Source organism: Pipistrellus kuhlii, unplaced genomic scaffold, assembly GCF_014108245.1.
Source record: "Pipistrellus kuhlii isolate mPipKuh1 unplaced genomic scaffold, mPipKuh1.p scaffold_m20_p_6, whole genome shotgun sequence".
NCBI lineage: Eukaryota > Metazoa > Chordata > Mammalia > Chiroptera > Vespertilionidae > Pipistrellus > Pipistrellus kuhlii.
The window spans coordinates 39936498-39954112 of record NW_023425562.1 but is presented as its reverse complement, the minus strand read 5'-3'; the positions used below and the strand labels follow the sequence as shown (position 1 = coordinate 39954112).

The 17615-nt window shown below is 38.7% G+C and overlaps 1 protein-coding gene across 4 annotated transcripts in view; it reads right to left on the bottom strand.

Moving 5' to 3' along the window:
- RTTN (rotatin) overlaps nt 1–17615 on the bottom strand; it is a 106737-nt gene that overhangs the window by 54269 nt on the left and 34853 nt on the right. For 3 of the 4 annotated variants that reach the window (XR_004984390.2, XM_036418611.2, XM_045574297.1), the window contains 11 exons: nt 16900–17025; nt 15676–15792; nt 14813–14952; nt 11355–11526; nt 9606–9705; nt 7543–7631; nt 7028–7145; nt 6050–6146; nt 5345–5413; nt 1686–1874; nt 760–999 (listed from right to left, as the gene is read on the bottom strand). Coding sequence is in view for 3 of the 4 variants with exons in the window: in XM_036418611.2 (XP_036274504.1) it covers nt 760–999; nt 1686–1874; nt 5345–5413; nt 6050–6146; nt 7028–7145; nt 7543–7631; nt 9606–9705; nt 11355–11526; nt 14813–14952; nt 15676–15792; nt 16900–17025 (1457 nt within the window). In the remaining variant the exon portion in view is untranslated. Of the gene's footprint in view, nt 1–759; nt 1000–1685; nt 1875–5344; nt 5414–6049; nt 6147–7027; nt 7146–7542; nt 7632–9605; nt 9706–11354; nt 11527–14812; nt 14953–15675; nt 15793–16899; nt 17026–17615 lie in introns of those variants that run through there. The other variant, XM_045574298.1, reaches the window with a different exon arrangement.

Below are 17615 nucleotides of genomic sequence, written 5' to 3'. Positions count from 1 at the left end.
TTAAACCAACTAACTTGCAAAACTCCAGAAATTTAAGCATCAGCTCTCTCCAACATGCCACCAGAAAAGCAAAATCAAATTGTGACAGCTGACCTAAATAAAGGTGTTAGCAAATTTCATGTTTAATGAGAAAGTTTCCCATGTTCTAGTCACAGGGGCTAAAATGTAAAAACTGCTGCCAATTGCTGCTTCTCAGTATTGTTAGTTTCAAGTGCAGCAACCATCTGCTGCCAGTTAAACGTGCTATATCGACGAGCTAGAGCCTTTACCATAGCTACTAATGGGCTTCCACATTGGGCAATCAACTTCATGAAATTCACAGTAAGAAGAAAAATGAGATCATATACTTATGGGAGGAAAAAGAGCAAAACAAAACAGCCTGCTACAGGACATCATCAATCCACTGATGTCCTGAGTTATTTATAATATGGGCAGGAATAAATATTCTGTTTGTTCATGTCTTAGCCTAGTTATTTACTTTTATAAGATAACAAATTTTCCATGATAAGGATATTTTTAAAATTGCTGTAAGTTTATTAGTAATTCCTTCTAAAATGTAGTGATTTCGGTTTGGTTTTGTTTTTTCTCTTTTGCTGTTATTAGATATTTATTGCAGGTGACAAAAGTCCTGAGGTTTTTCTTTCTAGAAAAGCATTTCTCTCATAATACATGCTCTTTCTTATCTTAAAGGTATGGAGATGGACTCAAACACAATTCAGTCCAGGTCTCTGCAATGGGTAGACTGGAGCTTACACTGACCTGTTTAGTGCGGTGTGCCAAGCCAAGGACTTTAAGGCTGCCCCACATGGGCCCGTGCCCCCCTTGAAAGAGAGTCTGTCATTCAGAAAATAAAAACTCATGCTGGTGACAGCAGCCCTCACTTCTCTATGGGTGGCAGCCTGAACGACGGCATGGAGACAGTCCTGCAGGCCCCTGGCTGTGTGCGTCACCTTCAGAGTAAGGGTGTCCTCTGAGGATAACTTCAATGTGGCTAAGAATCTACACAAATTGAAAAAAGAAAGTGACATAAAGGTATTTAAATAAAAACTCACTTTTATTATAAATTCTTACCCCAAAATTGTTTTACCTTCTTCTTTTCTTTTCTTTTTTATTAAAGGTGGACTCACAGCCCAAAGAAAATCTGGTGTGTATTTGCCAATATTAGGCTTTTATACTAGTATCCTAAGTATTTACATTGACATTTTCCTGTTTATACAACCATAAAGTAACTTTCACTGAAATAAGGAAGAATTAACAGATTAGAATAAGATATTCAGAAGAAATCATCATCATCATCACAATCATAACAAACAATCTTACATACATTTACTGTCCTTTTACTCTGATCCAGAGCACTTTTCTTAGTGATTTGCATCAATTAACTAAAAGAAACTCTGTATAATCTCTAAAACAGTATAGGTGCTCTTTGTTTTTTAATGTACTTCCCTTGTGTGTTAGTTTTTAAAAAGTAATGAACAAAGTAATGTAATCTTTAAAACAAAGTAAAAATTATAATCTTCAGTGCAAAAGCAAGAGCAGATGACAGTAAGTAAAACACACACACACACACAAACACACACACACACACAAAAAAAAAACAACACACCTACTTGATCTAAAGGAAAAATAAAACCTAACTAATTAGGCAAATGTAAATACTTTTTCAACTAAATGTAACAGCTTACTCTTGGATTTTCGTTTCAGAGTCCACTTGCTTCAACAGATTCTCAGTGCCATGATACCATGAGAGGTTCCAAGCTATCCGAAGCATATCTGAGACTGGCTTCAAGGCCAAACAATCAGCAGATAATGGCAACACTATGGAGTAAGGACTCACAGCATGGTGACCAAGAACATGCACTGGGAGGTGATACCTAAAAAAAAAAAAAAATGTATACAAATAATTAAAATATTTTAAGTTCTCAAATGCCTCTCAAAAAGATGAGCTACAAATGAGGGATAGTTCTGTGCCTCCCATTCTAGAGCAAGCCAGAGATCAGTTCCCAATTTTTCTTTTACCTCTTCTAATCTCCCAAAAACCACTATATTAAACTCTTTCCTATGGACTTATCATATTCCATATTGTATCAGCCTTCTTTGCAGATATAACTAATACCCCTTGAAACTAAGCCCAATGGCTACAGTGAACCATACATAACAGGTGTTCAGCCAAACATGAATGCCTACTTTATGTAAAACACTGTATAATAATCTACCATTTATTCAGTTATATGCCATGGTGATGTTATATCCATTTTATATAATAGATATTTAAAATGAGTCACCATGACCACTAAGTGACAGAATCACAGCCTGACAGAATTATGTTTTTACTTGAGAACATAATTGCAACACCAATAATCAATTACTGTGTGTCACCATGAGAACCCAGAAATATTTTTAGATCTAAAAACAGATTCACAGCCATATACATCTCTTAAACCAATCAATGTTAATTTAACAGTGTTTAACAGAACAACAATGCCTCGCATGTTCAAATGTTAAAGAATAATTTTGCTAATAAAACATATCCCACACCCCTAATCCATGTATTTATGACTAATGTTAGATAAATTCAATCAGGTAAGATTTCTACAGGGAACTTTTGTGTGCTTTTTCATTTCATGCATCTCAATAAAAGAGGCTAAGGTAGAGGTCTCTATATAAAAATCAGATTGATAATTTAAGTAAAAATAATGCTTTTTAAAAATTGTAATTTTCAACAAAAGTAATCAGGGCTCCTTAGAGAAATGGCTAATGCTAGGTTTGAGACAGGGAAATTGAAGGTGAACCTGGGACATCTCTGTGCCAGAAAGAAGAAAGTAGTAAAAGACTCATGGGGCTAAGTGGGAAGGACCCAGAACAGGAGCCTACTTGATAGGGCTGGTACTGAAGGAAAATGGGTGAGGCTGTCAATCAAAGGACATCCTTTAATAGTTAGAACATAAACTGCAAATTAAACCTAAGGAAGGTAGAAGGAAGAAAATAATAAAAAGCAAAGGGTACTACATCATGACCAGTTTTAGAAACCACTACACATCTACCAGATGGACAACGATTTTAAAAATAACATTACTTGACTAAAGGCATAACAAAGCCTATTTTTTACCCTGTGGACAAATATGGTCTTGAGCAAACTCTCTGGCTCCTGACAACCAGACAACCAAAAAGATGTAGAATGTCAACAATCTTATTAAGCTGCTCTGCTGAGAGTGAGGGTGGCTCCCTGCATCTGTACTGGGAGATGTGGGACAGCGGGAAGCCACAGTCCTGAGACCGAGTGCTGCAGCTCTGTGACATGCTGTGGGGACAGGAGAGCACGCCTGTGCACACTGACCAGAGATCACCTTTTCTAGTGGGAATAGGGCTTCTATGCCAAGACAGCGCCCAGCACCATACATGGCATCTCTTTCTAATTATGACCTATTGTAACTGCATATTTTATTATTTAGCCAAACCCAAAGACCATGAAGAGTGGGTGATGTCTACAATCAAGACATTTCTCTCTAAGAATATGTCCAAGAGGAATTCTCTCACACATATATATATAATACTACTATTATACAATTATGTTTACAGGATTGTATAGTGCAGCAAAAACACAGGATCAACCCAAATACTCCAACAAGAAAAGGGACAAACTGTACTAGAGTCTAACAACAGAATATCATACGACAGTAAAAATTAGACAACATGCAATATATCTACCAAGCTATGAAAAGGTATTTTTAAATTAATAAGTTTTGTTAAGATATAATTTACTTATCTTTAAAATACACAATTTTAAGTAGACAGCCTGATGGGTTTTTATATATGTATTCATGTATAACCACCACCCAGAATAAAATAAAAAACATATTCGTCATCTCAGAAAGTTTATTTTTCTCCTTTTCTTGTAAATTGATACTCTCCTTACGCTCTTCCAAGAGGAAACTACTGTTCTGACTTCTCTTACCACAGGTCAACTTAACTGGTTGAAGAACAGTAAGTAAATGGAATCTACAATATATGCTTTTGGTGATTTCTTTCACTCAACATTAGGTCTATGAGATTCACGTTGTTGTGTAAAGAATAATTTCCACAGATTGTATAGAATTGTATGCATGGTTCTTTTATCAATTCTTCCTATTGTTAGACATTTGGAATGTTTCTTGCTTTTGGCTACTATCAGCAAAGCTGTTATGAACATTCTTTTTTTTTAATATATTTTAATTGACTTCAGAGAGGAAAGAGAAGGAGATAGAAACATCAATGATGAAATAGGATCATTGATCGGCTGCCTCCTGCACGCCCCTTACTGTGGATAGAACCCGCAACTTGGGCATGTACCTTGACTAAAATCAAACCTGGGACCCTTCAGTCCACAGGCCAATTCCCTACCCACTGAGCCAAACTGACCAGGGTGTTATGAACATTCTTATACAAAGAAAAAAAGAGTGGGTGATGGAAGTACGAACGCTGGTGAGAATGTGGAGCAGCTGGCACTCACACTGCTACTGGGAATGGAAACTACTACAGCCACATGGAATACTGTTTGAAATCATCTACTAAACATATAAATATCCTCTGACCTATGTGTGTTCAAAGCACATGCCCATCGGCAACAGAATTACAAATTCATTGCTGCACATTCTTACACTGAACTCTAGAGAGCAATGGAAATGATCAACGGGAAAAATCTTTCCACGTGGTACAAAAGCTGAACACAAGAATATACCTATTTATAAAGTGCAAAACAAGCAAAAATAACATACAGTAACAGAAATTAAGATAGAATTACCTATGTGGGTGGTGGAAAGTAATGAAGGAGCGTGAAGGGGTTTCCTAGATTGCTGGCAATGTTCCTTATCTAATCTGCATAGTAGTTACATGGCATATTTGGAAAAATTTATCAACCATACTCATAATTTGTATACTTTATTCATGTTGTATGTACAGTGGTTATGTAGGAAAATGTCCTTAATTTAAGCTTTAATGAGGTACGTGCTAGAATAATTAGGAGGGAAATAAAAGTATGTCTGAAGTTTACTTAAGAGGTTAGGAGGGGGAAAATTACATATAAATAAATATATGAGAGAGAGTAAGAGAGAGGAGGCCCAAGAGTTAACAACTGCTAAATCTAGACTGGAAGTTATGCCAGCTCACTGTCTAGTTCTTCTAACCTTTCTTAGAAACATCTGGAGAGGTACAGTCACTGACCTCTCAAAGCACAGTGAAGGGAATATTCAAACACTAAGTCACATGGTTTAAATGCCAAGTGAAAACTGACAGACTGACAGATTCTGATGTCCATTTCTGTAACAATAGTTCTCCTTCAAGAACAACAAAGACAGAAATATGTCACCTTCTAAAAATGGAAACCGGCAAACTGAAGACCGATGACGAAGCACGCTGACTGGGAGGAATGACAGACCTGGTTCGTAAAGAAAACACAAGAGGAAACACATGAGTGGACCACAGCTTTGTCAAACAATACAACTCGTCTCACTTCCCTGACTGAGACTTAACTCACAAGGTGCAACTGGTTCTATCAGTTAGTGTAGTTTTAACAAATTTGCTACTTTCTGGATTTGCTTATGAAGGTAAATTGTGCTTTTCTTTAGAAGTCCATATGACAAATGATTCATACTATGCAGGTGCTGGACTGGCGGATGAGTCTGGTGCCCTCTCCTGCTGACCCTGCTCAAGATCAGTGGTAAACAGATATTATCATCCTAAACATCTCCCTAAAGGATTTTTTAAAATAAAATATTAAAGAAAAACATGCAAACTTGAGAACTGGAAAATGTATTACTAACAAAAATTACTGCAGTAATTTAAAATTTTATAGTTCATAATGTTCAAAAATAAAAGTTCAGGGTGACTTTTTGAGTCAATGGGTTTTTTAGTACTGCTTACTCAAACCCAAAATTATCCGAGGTATAATCTACCATGGATAGACAGCATAAGCTTCATAAGTTAGAAATTTCTATGTGTTGATATAAGATTGCACCAGAAACCTTATATAAATAATTGAGAGTAAAAATACTTTCTAAGTCTTAGTGCTCACCACATATCCATTCTTGATACTTCATCAAATAATAGGAGGCAAAATAATGCTCCAACTTCAGTCACCACAGTACAATCTTCATGAAATATCAAAGAAACTGAGAAATAAAAGAGGCATAATGTTATGAAATATTAGAAAGGATGAACTTCAAATTTAAAATATCTTAACTGGAAGGGAAGAGATGCCATTCTCAGAGAAAGGCAATGTTGACAGATAAGCTGACATTACTAACACAGTGGCCCTCTAATGTGCAGTGTGTGTGCATCACCTGGAGTTTGCGACAACAATATCTGCTTGGTACATGTGGGAGGAGCCTTTGAATCCCAGAGACACACACGTTGCTGATGCAGGAACCATACCCACTCACTGGGCACAGGCCACTTTCAGTTCATCAGAAGCAAACTGATCCAGGGTCCAAGAAGGTTTGCCAAGTCTAAAGGTTTGGCTAAAATTTGCTCATTGAAAGATCTCGATATCTGCCCTTTCCTATAAACATATAATCATAGAACTTAGACTTTTGGACTTTAAAATGTTGTATTTGTACAAGTGTTGTTTTGGTTTGTATATCTTGACCATTACAAGCCACTCTTAATGCTCATTTAACAACATAATCAGATATCACACCGAAGATTCAAGATGTAAAGGCATAAACAAACTAGGCTGAGGAAGCAGATGCTGGAAAGAAGGCAGTAGTGACTGCAGCCACAGTCTCTCTTTCCAGACAGTAGGTGCTGTCTGAGTTCCAAAGGACAGCTCCATCAACATGCACAGGACAATCACAGGTGTCAGCCTCTCTCAGCTCCGGAGTTACCAGGAAGCATCCACAAAAGTACTGAACACTTTCTATTGCAATGGGTTTCAGTGATTTAAAGTTGGCTATTCTGTAAGCTAAAAGGAAAGTAAATGTTTCCTACAGTTAAACAATACCACTTAAAGCTTAAGACTGATTTCACCATTAGCAGAATGAGTCTTATTTACCTCTGAACAGCAGTGTCAGCAGAGAAGCCTGCTGTGCGAGGGAAGCACGGGCGTCTGGGTCCGCAGTTAGAACCTTCCTTAGGAGTGTGAGGCTGGGCTGGATCAGACATTCTATCAGCTGGCCAGAAGGAAACACAGTTATTCTATGTGCATTAATTCTAAGGTGAGCTAAAACACATCAGAGTATTATCTTATCATAGTCTTATTATTATCTCATTCTAAATTGCATGCTTTATCAAAATTGTGTGAAACAAAAATGCAAACAAATATTAAAAATTATTCTCCTCTGAAAATAAGATTTGTATATACTCAGGCTTATACATCATATAGAAATTTTAAGATTAGTTTTTCTTTACAGAGGTCCCACTCTTAGAAATAAACAAATGAACAAGGAAGGTAATGGTATCAGGACTTAAACTCCAAGGACTAATGCAAATTCAGCTGAATTCACTTTAGGATCTGATTAATAAAAATACCAATCTGTAAAAACATGTCTACATGCGCAGTAGTCTTACCTCACCATCCTCACCCACACATTCATTTAAATACTCAATTATCTTGTCAATTAAGCACAACTTTTTCACCACAGCATGCATTTTAATATCTGCAGACAAAAAAAGTTATTAAAAGTTAAAGAACATTTTCTGTAGTTTTAATAACATAGAACAGATATCCACATAACTTTCAAACTATTAAAAATATTTACACCTGGTATTAAAATTAGAAGATAAAACTTTAACCTTTTTCTTTAATATACCTCTGAACAATTTGAAAACTATTAAGTATCAAGCAGATCTGACTCCTGAACTGTAAAAAATAAACCTGTTAAAAAAGAGTAATTAAATTAACTAGTTCACTCTGAAAAGTACTAGAATTTTATGCATACAAATGAATCCTTGTATTTCTACAGGACAAATTATTGTCTTTATATTGTTTCATTGACAATTCTTCCCTTCTCTAAATCCATTAACTCAAAATGTTTAGAATTCTTCAAAGTTAATGTACAAATATGGCTTACAACATGATCATTTTTCTATTAACAAGATCTCTAACTTCAAATTGTTAATAGTAAATATAAAAGGGATTATAACATACACTACATATTTCCCAAAAAATATGAATTACTTTTTAATAAGTATAAATGTGTGTGCACTACTAAGGACTCAATATTTATGTCCCCAAAAATTCATATGTAGAAACCGAATCTTCAATGTGGTGGTATTAAGAGGTGGAGCCTCTGGGAGGAGATTAAGTCGTAAAGGTGGAGCTCTCAAGAGCGGGAATAGTGCCCTGAGAAAAGAGGCCTCGGAGAGCTCCCTCAGCCCTTCTGCAGGGAGAAGGCTGTCTATGAACCAGGGAGCATGCCCTCACCCAACACCAGATCTGCTGGCTCCTTGACTTTGGATTCTCAGTCTCCAAAACTACTGTGAGAATCAAATGTCTGTTGTTTATTAGTCAACTTGTCTATGGTATCCTAGTATAGCAGCCCAAACAAATTAATGCACACACAGAGATACACATAAGAGATATTACTGGCTCCAAAAATCTACTTGCTTATCAATTATTTACAAGTATTTAAAAATTTGCAAACAAATTTTCTTAATTTGTTCTCCTATCATTTCAATGAAAACATACACTGAGAAACAAACAAATATACATATTCATACTGGACTAGTAGCTTTTACGCCAACTATCTTTAGCTGCCACTTTTTGAAAAAGTAGTTTCCACTCCCCACCCCCCCAACACGGTATATACCAAAATTATATTTTTGAAATGTTAATAATACTAAAAGAACATTTATTTCTAAAAGTTTTGAATTGTTTTTGTCAAGGTTCTCCACATTTGTAGGGATTTATTTTCTAGAGTCTGTGTTACTGCTATTAAGCCACAGGCAGGCTGTGTATGCTTTTTCTAATTCCTCTCACCCAGTTCCACTAATGCCAGGATAGAAATATTAACCATGCCCCATTTTCCCACTCAGTAAAAACATTTTCATGTAAGTACAAAGTTATCGTTTCTCTCAAATATAAAAGATAAGTTTCAGATGCCATATATAGGGTAAAAGAAAAAAACTAATCCAAAGAATAGACTAACAACACTACAAAGTTAACTGTATATTTCACAAGTTGTGTTTTTAAATAAGCCTTTAAAGAAAATATAGCTATAGTATATTATTATTTTACCCTCCAACAAAGTACTATTTGATTAATTTCTCTAAGAAAGATGGGACAAAATAAAATTACCATATACTTGGTAAACTGAGAAAGAAACATGCAATTTACTGTTAGAAATTAGGTCAATATCTTAGAAGGTAATTCTACAGGTAAAATAAAGTGACATTCTACAGGTAAAATAAAGATAATGCAGACCAGGGTCAACAAAGTATTTTTATAAAGAGCTAGATGATAATAAGTGAAGCTTTTCTGGCCACATACAGTATCCCACCTTTTTTTTTTTTTTTTTAACAACTCTTTAAATGTGTAAAAACCATTCTTAACTCAAGAGCTATAAAAAGGACAGACCAGACCAAGTAGCAACCAATGCCTGCCAACCCAAAACAGCATCCAATGATATTACCTTGCATGATCACAGCGAGTTGTTCTGCAGCTGACTTTCTCAAAACAAGGTCAATGTCATCTGAGATAAAGATTTCATATACCTTTTCAACAGTCTCCAACTGCAAACCAAAAGAGAAAAAAACTGTTATCTACTTCCAATTCTCCAAGAAAATTTTATAGTTCATACTGTAAGAACAAAAGCTCAAGTCAACTTACTTAAATAAATGGCATATTTATATGCAAATATGCAACAATAATGTGCTACGTCAGGGAGGAACTTAGGACCTCAAACAAAGAGCCACCCTGTCAATAAGATATATATATATATATATATATATATATATATATATATATATATATATATAGTTATATAATTATATAGTTATATATATATTTGATTTTTTACAGAGAGAAAAGGAAAGGAATAGTTAGAAACATCAATGAGAGAGAAACATTGATCAGATGCCTATTGGGGATGTGCCAGCAACTAAGGGACATGCCCTTGACCAGAATTGAGCCTGTGACTCTTCAGTCCACAGGCTGACACTCTATCCACTGAGCCAAACTTGTTAGGGCAAGCTTTTTAATGTATATTTTTGCTAGGAAGTCATTCCTGATCACTAGCTGCCTAAAGAATTTCAGGGAAAACATCCCTGCAGGTAGGAACAGGCATCCTGAGATGAGCAGTCCAAATTGGTGACTCAGGATTTCTGTTGCTCCAGAAGCCCACAGCTGCAATTCCCTTGGCCCTGTCCCTTTCCTCCCACTTAGAGACGTCAAATACGGCAGCCCTGTGGAACTTCTTACTGCCCAGCACTCCAACAAGCCACCCCATTACCAGACCGTGACTGACATCCATGCTAAGACAGGGTCTGAGCTGGCAAAACTCAGAAGGAAAAGAGAAGAGAACAAAAACAACACTCCTTTCTCCCACCCACTATCTGCCGGCCCTAAACACCCACAAGACAGTTCTAGAATGGCCACTCCTGGCCTTCCTCCCCACCACACTGACACAGGAGGGACCACCAGTGCTTAGGACTCCCCAAAAGGACCTGGTATGTGGCCAGGGAAGGTTCTCCAGTCCTCCTGCCATGGCTGTCATACAGCCCCAAACACTCAGGTTGACAGAACATTGAACGTGTTTCCCATTTTAAGACTGACACTGTGGTTAACAGATCCAAAGCTTTATTCCTAAGATTATTTAATACCAATCATAAACTCATTGTCCTGAGGTCTTAATGCTTGAGAGAGTGACTGCAGGGAGAAGGAGGTGGGTGAGACAGGATTCTGGGCAGAGCCAATTTGAATCAGCTGACTGTCTGTTTCCCCATTTCACTTGCCAAGGAATTTTCCTAGCTTCTTACTATCCTGCCTCACTTCTATTCCATGTGGGTCAAAAGGCTTAGAGGTCTACTCTACACTGAAAAGATAAACTGCCTTTACACCTATATTATTTTTACCTCTTACACTGAAGAGGCTGAAAATTTTATCAAAGGAACTTTTTCTTTCTAGCTATTGTAGACAATTTCTACACGAGAACAAGAATTCTAAATAGCTTTATGTCAATGACATATGGTCTTAAGAGTCATCACAAAAATTTTTTCCACTAAATTGGCCTTATGTTGTTCTTAAGACATTATTCAAATTCATTACATTTATGGTATATGTACTAAATGAAAAGGGACATAACACCTTGCATTTGGTAGACACTCAATAAATTAATCTGTTCAGTATCAAACAACCACAGAGTAATAAACTCAAAAGTTACCTTAATAATCAGCTCTTTCCTGTCATCCAATTTGAGTTCAATAGGTTTTTTTACGATAAATAAGTTAGTAGCTTTGGCGAAAACTCTGGCATCCATTGCAGGGCGCTTTCTCTCAGCCCCCTCCTCCCTGGTAAGATGACAGACTAACAGCTTCAATGCTAGTGAACGGACCCTGCGGAAACAAGTATGCAAGGCAACCTTCTGTAACATGCAATGTCTACAAACTACAGAGGCCTACAGTCACAACACATTATTATATATCAACACAGTAATTAGACATGCTTATAATAAAATTACTGATAACATGTTACTTTTTCTATTAAAATATTTAGTGTACTAGAGGGCTGGTGCATGAAATTCATGCACTCGGCACAGGAGGGGGGGGGCCCTCAGCCCAGTCTGCACCCTCTCCAATCCAGGACCCTTTGGGGGATGTCCCAGCTGTCAGTGTAGGCCTGATCCCTCTCACAATCCTGGACTCCTGGCTTCTAATCGCTCACCTGCCTGCCTGCTTGGTTGCCCCTACCTGCCCCCCTGCCAGCCTGGTGGCCCCTCATGGCCCCCCCATCAACCTGGTCACTCCACACAACCTGATGTTCAGTTGTTTGGTTGATCCTAGCTAACCCCCCTGCCAGCCTGGTTGCCCCACAAGGCCTGCTTGTTCAGTCGTTTGGTCAACCTTCACTAACTCCCCTGCTGGCATGGTTGTAGGTAGCCATCCTGTGAGAGCATGATGGTCAATTTGCATATTACCTCTTTATTACACAGGATAACTACAATCATTCTTTCAATTTTATTTTTATTACTAAACATCAGAATTAAAGAATAATCAGTAATTACAAATGGAGAAACAGACTCACTAAGACTGTGAACATCAGTCAACATCACATTCAACTTCAATAAGTCAAATTGAATCTAAATTCTGACTTTAAGTCCAGTGATCGTTCTCAATCACAAAAATGATCCATGAGCAGAATCAATGTTAGATCAGACCTCCAGGGGAGTATCACACTAATACCTAGTATCACAGCAATGCATAAAAATCTTATATTAGGGATCAAATAGTTTCCTCTCAAATACGTACATGGAAATACTTTGATTCCCTTCATAATTCTGTTTTATCTGAAATGGATTAGAAATAAGGTCTGTTGAGTACATTGAGATTTTAAGAAAAGAGTGCATACTGCATGCTATTGGATAATGGAATGGGAAAACAGAAAACCATCACATGGCAAAGGGCATGGAGTTGGGAGAGTGTGACAACCAGTTACCTATCACACCTGACAGGCTGTTGAACTATATGGAAACTGGGCAAATTTCAAGCGATAACCCAAGTACTACTTATAAGACAATTAAAACCTGCATACTCAGGGAGGCCTCCTTATCATAGCCACGGGCTGAGTCACCTTGCTGTGTCATGACACCCAGAAGTGCCCTATCAAAGCACTGGTCTAGCATTTTTACAATATATATGCTAAGCAACCAGAATGACTGGAATGACCAGCTGCTATTATGCATACTGTGGCAGCCAACCCCAATGGGCCTCCCCACCATGATTGGGGCGGGGCTGCTGGCCAACCTCCTGCAATCCCTCCCCCCAGAGTCCCTCCTGTGCATGAATTTGTGCACCAGGCCTCTAGTAAAGTATAATTAATCAGACCTCTCTTCTCAATTCCATGCCCAGTTCAGGAAGGGCCCGTCTGTATTGGGTGCTGCTGGGTTTCCACAGCCAACCTCAGTTCTCAGGTACATGGGTGATGCTCAGTAAGTGCTTCCCAATTCTAACCAGGAATTTAAAATCATAAAAAACATCTCTAGACACTAATATTTACTCCAAGATGGTGTGAGAATCAGGCAACTCTCCCTCTCCCATTTGTTGTAACCTCTTGAAAGCTAAGAACAGCAAAGATACCTATGTAATGCTTTTTCCCATGCTCCTTTCATTCCAGTCCAGTGCTGTCAGTTATGGACAGTCACCACCACAGTAAGAAAGTTAGAGTGGGATGTGTGAAGCATGTATTGTATTTACTCATTTCCTCCTCTGGTCTACAAAATAGCATCATTTGGAGTTTAGCCTGGGACAGCAGAATCCAGTTATTCATTTCTCTACACTATTTCTTTCAATGAGTACATTTAGAGCAGATTTATGTTCCAGGTACTCCATGAAGTGCTGATGGTATAAAGATCAGCCAATGTACAGGGTTCCGGACTAATAGAATTTATGGTTTGGTGGGTTATGGTAAAATGAATCAGATAATGAAAGCAAATATGAAAAATATGAAATCCAAACTGTCTTAAGTTCTGTGTAATAGGACATTACTCAAAGAGAGGTCTGGCCTTGTCCTTCACTCCTGGGAGGGGATCTCTCAGTCGCTGGAGTGCCCTGCCTGCTAAGAATATTGTTTACCAGGAGACCTTGGGCCCCCACGGGTGAACAGGAAATAAACTTCCTGTGTTCAGTGATCATTTCGGCGGAGGAATCGTGCTACACCAGCACATGAATGAAAGTGTGGAAGCCAATCCCCCACCCCCAGGAGCACAGACACTCCATCTGCCCTGCATCACCCTAACTTTATTCTCTACACTACATTGAGATTTATATAATCTCCTTTTAATTTTCCTCCTTCCATTCTCTTCATATTTTATTTCCACCTATTTCCTTATTTTCAGTCTAATCATCTGCTTATAAATAAGCTGCTGTTTTACTGTGGTGTGAGGTTGGAGAGAACAGAATTGTCCACTGTCAAAAGTACACGTTTGTTCCTCCCAGCTTTTCAATCCACTCTTTCTTCTCATCACTGCTTATCCCTCTGACTAAACTTCTGTCTCTTGTCCATGAGGGAAAATTAACCAGTTACCTAAGAGAGCACCAGAGAACATGCATGTTACATTGAAAGATAGGGAGCAACCACACACTTCTGCTTTTCTTTAAAAACGTTAAAAGGATACTGACACTAATGTCAAAGGACAAGCCAGACAAGATTAAACCACCTGCACATTCTAATACATGAGGCAACTGTCTACTACATCTTTGTGAAATCCTTAATTTTCAGAACAGATGTTTAGGAAAGGATCACTCCAGGCTAACCATTTCTAAAAAGAGCAAATGAGGAGATGCTCTGTACCTTTTGCAATCTATTGATCTGCACGGCTCCCCTACTTGCGCACAGCACTCTGAACAGCACCGAGAGCAGCAGCTATAGCAGATGCAGGTGCAACCACTGCGCTGGGAATGGACGGTATTTTTCAGGAAATCACCCAAAACACCTGCATCTGCTTACAGCTTCACCCAGTGGTTCCCTCTCTCTCTTTCTCTCTCTCTCTCTCTCTCTAATAAAAGAACCACTTTCTTTCACCTTCCTCATGCTATGCTGTCCCAGACGGATGTAATGACTGCACATACTTTCTTAGAACGGCCCCATTCATCTTTTACATTCAAAAGCCTCTGCTGCACTTACGACGGCTTCTTCACAAGCAGGAGCCGCAGCATGGACTTGAGCCGGGTGGTGGAGGGGAGGACCTCCTCGCCTCCCTCAGAACTCGCCTTGCTTAGGAGGAGGATGCAGTTCCCCAGAGGGTCTTCTGGGTCAGCATAGCCCTAACAGGTTTCATTAAAAAAGAAATGATTGTTGGATTTTATACACATTGCTTAATTTTTTAACTTATAAATAAGAACTACATTGACCTGTCAGGCAACTCAAAAATATCTCTCGAATCAGCTAAAAAGTTACTACAAGCAGTAAGGAGGCTACCTACAACTATTTAAAAATCATCCTGAAGAACTTCAGGAAAATATGCCAATCCTCAGGACACCTGCCAACTTCTCTGTTTCCGGGGACTCTAGTAGATGAGGCCCCCGGGTCTCCTGTCCTCACAGGAGAGAGGTGGAGTATGGCAGACATACCTGCGTGGAACCGAACCACATGAGCCTCACAGCTCCTCTCTACAAGCTTGTTCCTCTGAGGGCACTCCCCACCTCCACCTTCTCTGAGAGGGTCAGGAACCTGGACTTTCCTGGTTCACTCCTTTAACACCCACAGGACAGCTAAAATATTGTTTCCAAGAGTTCATTAACCAAAGGAAAACTCTAGTTACATATATGCATATAAATCATTCGTGAAGCAAGTTTAGTTATGGAAAGCCTACTTAAAGGCACTGTTAGCTTGGCTGCAAAGCCTTCACCTAAGGCTGATTTTATTCCTTATGTCACTTCAGCACCTCACTCGGAACCTCCCGCCCACATGCACAGATGAACACCTCTGCCAGAAACCCCTCACTGCTCATGCATCTACGGACCAGAAAGGGAGGCTACATGTCATACCTGCAGCACTGGGATGACAGGACATAGAGACTCAATAAACCTGTTCCAGGTCAGCGCTGTCATCATCAATTGTCCCTGCAGCAGGTACAGCAGGATGGCCTTGGCCGCAGCATTCACCTGCCCAATAACACAGACAAGATACCCGACAAAATGAGGTGGTCCCTGAGTTGCTGGACACACCTGGAACACATGATAAAATCTAGAAAGGGGCAATAAATAACATCTCATCCTTCAAATTGTTCCTATTTCTCTAGCATCATCTTATACTTTGCTCTCAACCAGTCTTACACTCTGATCTCAACCAATCAGGAGCAAGTATGCAAATTAACCCAACCAAGATGGCGGTTAATTTGCATATCCAGGCCCAGAGCCAAGGAAGCCAAGTGCTGCAGAAGGGACCAAAGCTGCAGAGAAGCAAGAGGGATGGCAGAGAAGGGAGGGAAGCAGGCGGGGCGGCGGAGACAGCTGCAGGAAGCCCTATTCTTACAGGAATCTTCCTGCAACGGGCCTCTAGTGTCTAGTCTATATAATAAAAGTCTAAGGGAACCTTGCAGCAGAACGACCAGAATGGCTGGTCACTATGATGCACACTGACCAGCAGGGGGCAGATGCTCAATACAGGAGCTGCTCCCTGGTGGTCAGTGCACTCCCACAGGGGGAGTGCTGCTCAGCCAGAAGCAGGGTTCACAGCTGGCAAGCGCAGCAGCGATAGCAGGAGACTCTCCAGCCTCCACAGCAGCGCTAAGGAGCAGCAAGCAGAGTGGTAAAGAGTGAGGGGTCCCAAACTGTGAGAGGGATGTCTATCAGCTTAGGCCCACTCTCCATGGGGAGAGGGCCTAAGCCAGCAGACATACATCCCCAGAGGGGTCCAGGACTGTGAGAGGGCACAAAACCCCCTAAACCCCAGTATATGAATTTCAAGTATATTCTTCCACTGAACAAAAATATGCCTCAGTGAAATAAGCTGCTCACTATAAGGACTGTTTGGTTCTCTATATCTTAGATGAAAACATAAGTAAAATGTTTCATCTGTACTGTGTTTTGATTCTCACATTTCCCATAACATTTCTTTTTATTTAAACAAGCAACATGTATGAACCCAACATCAAAGACAAGTTTATTTTCTGTTTCTAATCACACTCTAGTTATATTAGGATATTACCTTGATTTAGCTGAGTGTCTAAAGAATTACAGTTTTTCGCACTTATTTATAACACACCATACCTCATTTTTGGAATCCTGAATGCCAAATGCAGAGATTTCATACAGGACTTTTGGGTGAAGTAGAAAATGAATTCCACTACAGAGTGAAGACACAGGTTTAGTAACATTATGGACACCTAAACATTCCTGTAAAGTAAAACAAAACGTTTTTTAAAATTAGTGATGATTTTTTTAAAGTATTCATCTTTCTGTTTAAAATTCAATTTCAATTTAATTTTCACTTCACTGAAACTTTTCTTTTACCTCAAGAGAATGAAAAGATTCTCTTTCCCAACAGTTTTTTAGTCTGCATGAGATATGTATTATGTTACTTTCTGCCAACAAGCAGTCTTGATAAAATAAATAATCAAACTGTTGAGACAACCAAGTCTATTAAGTTGTTCATAATGATAGACATAAAAGAAATAAATAACATGAATGGTATACGCAAAAGAATTAAGTCAGGAACTCAAATAGATATTTGTACACCTGTGCTTATAGAAGTATTGGTTACAACTGCTAAGAGATGGAAACTAATCCAAATGTCCATCATTAGAGGAATGGGTAAACAAAATGTGGTACATACAAACAGCATGTTATTCAGCCTTAAAAAGGAATGCAATTCTGATCTGTTATAACATGGATGAACCTTGAAGATACTGTTAACTGAAATAAACCAGACACATACATAATCATTCCACTAATATAAGATACCTTGAATAGTTAAATTCAGATAG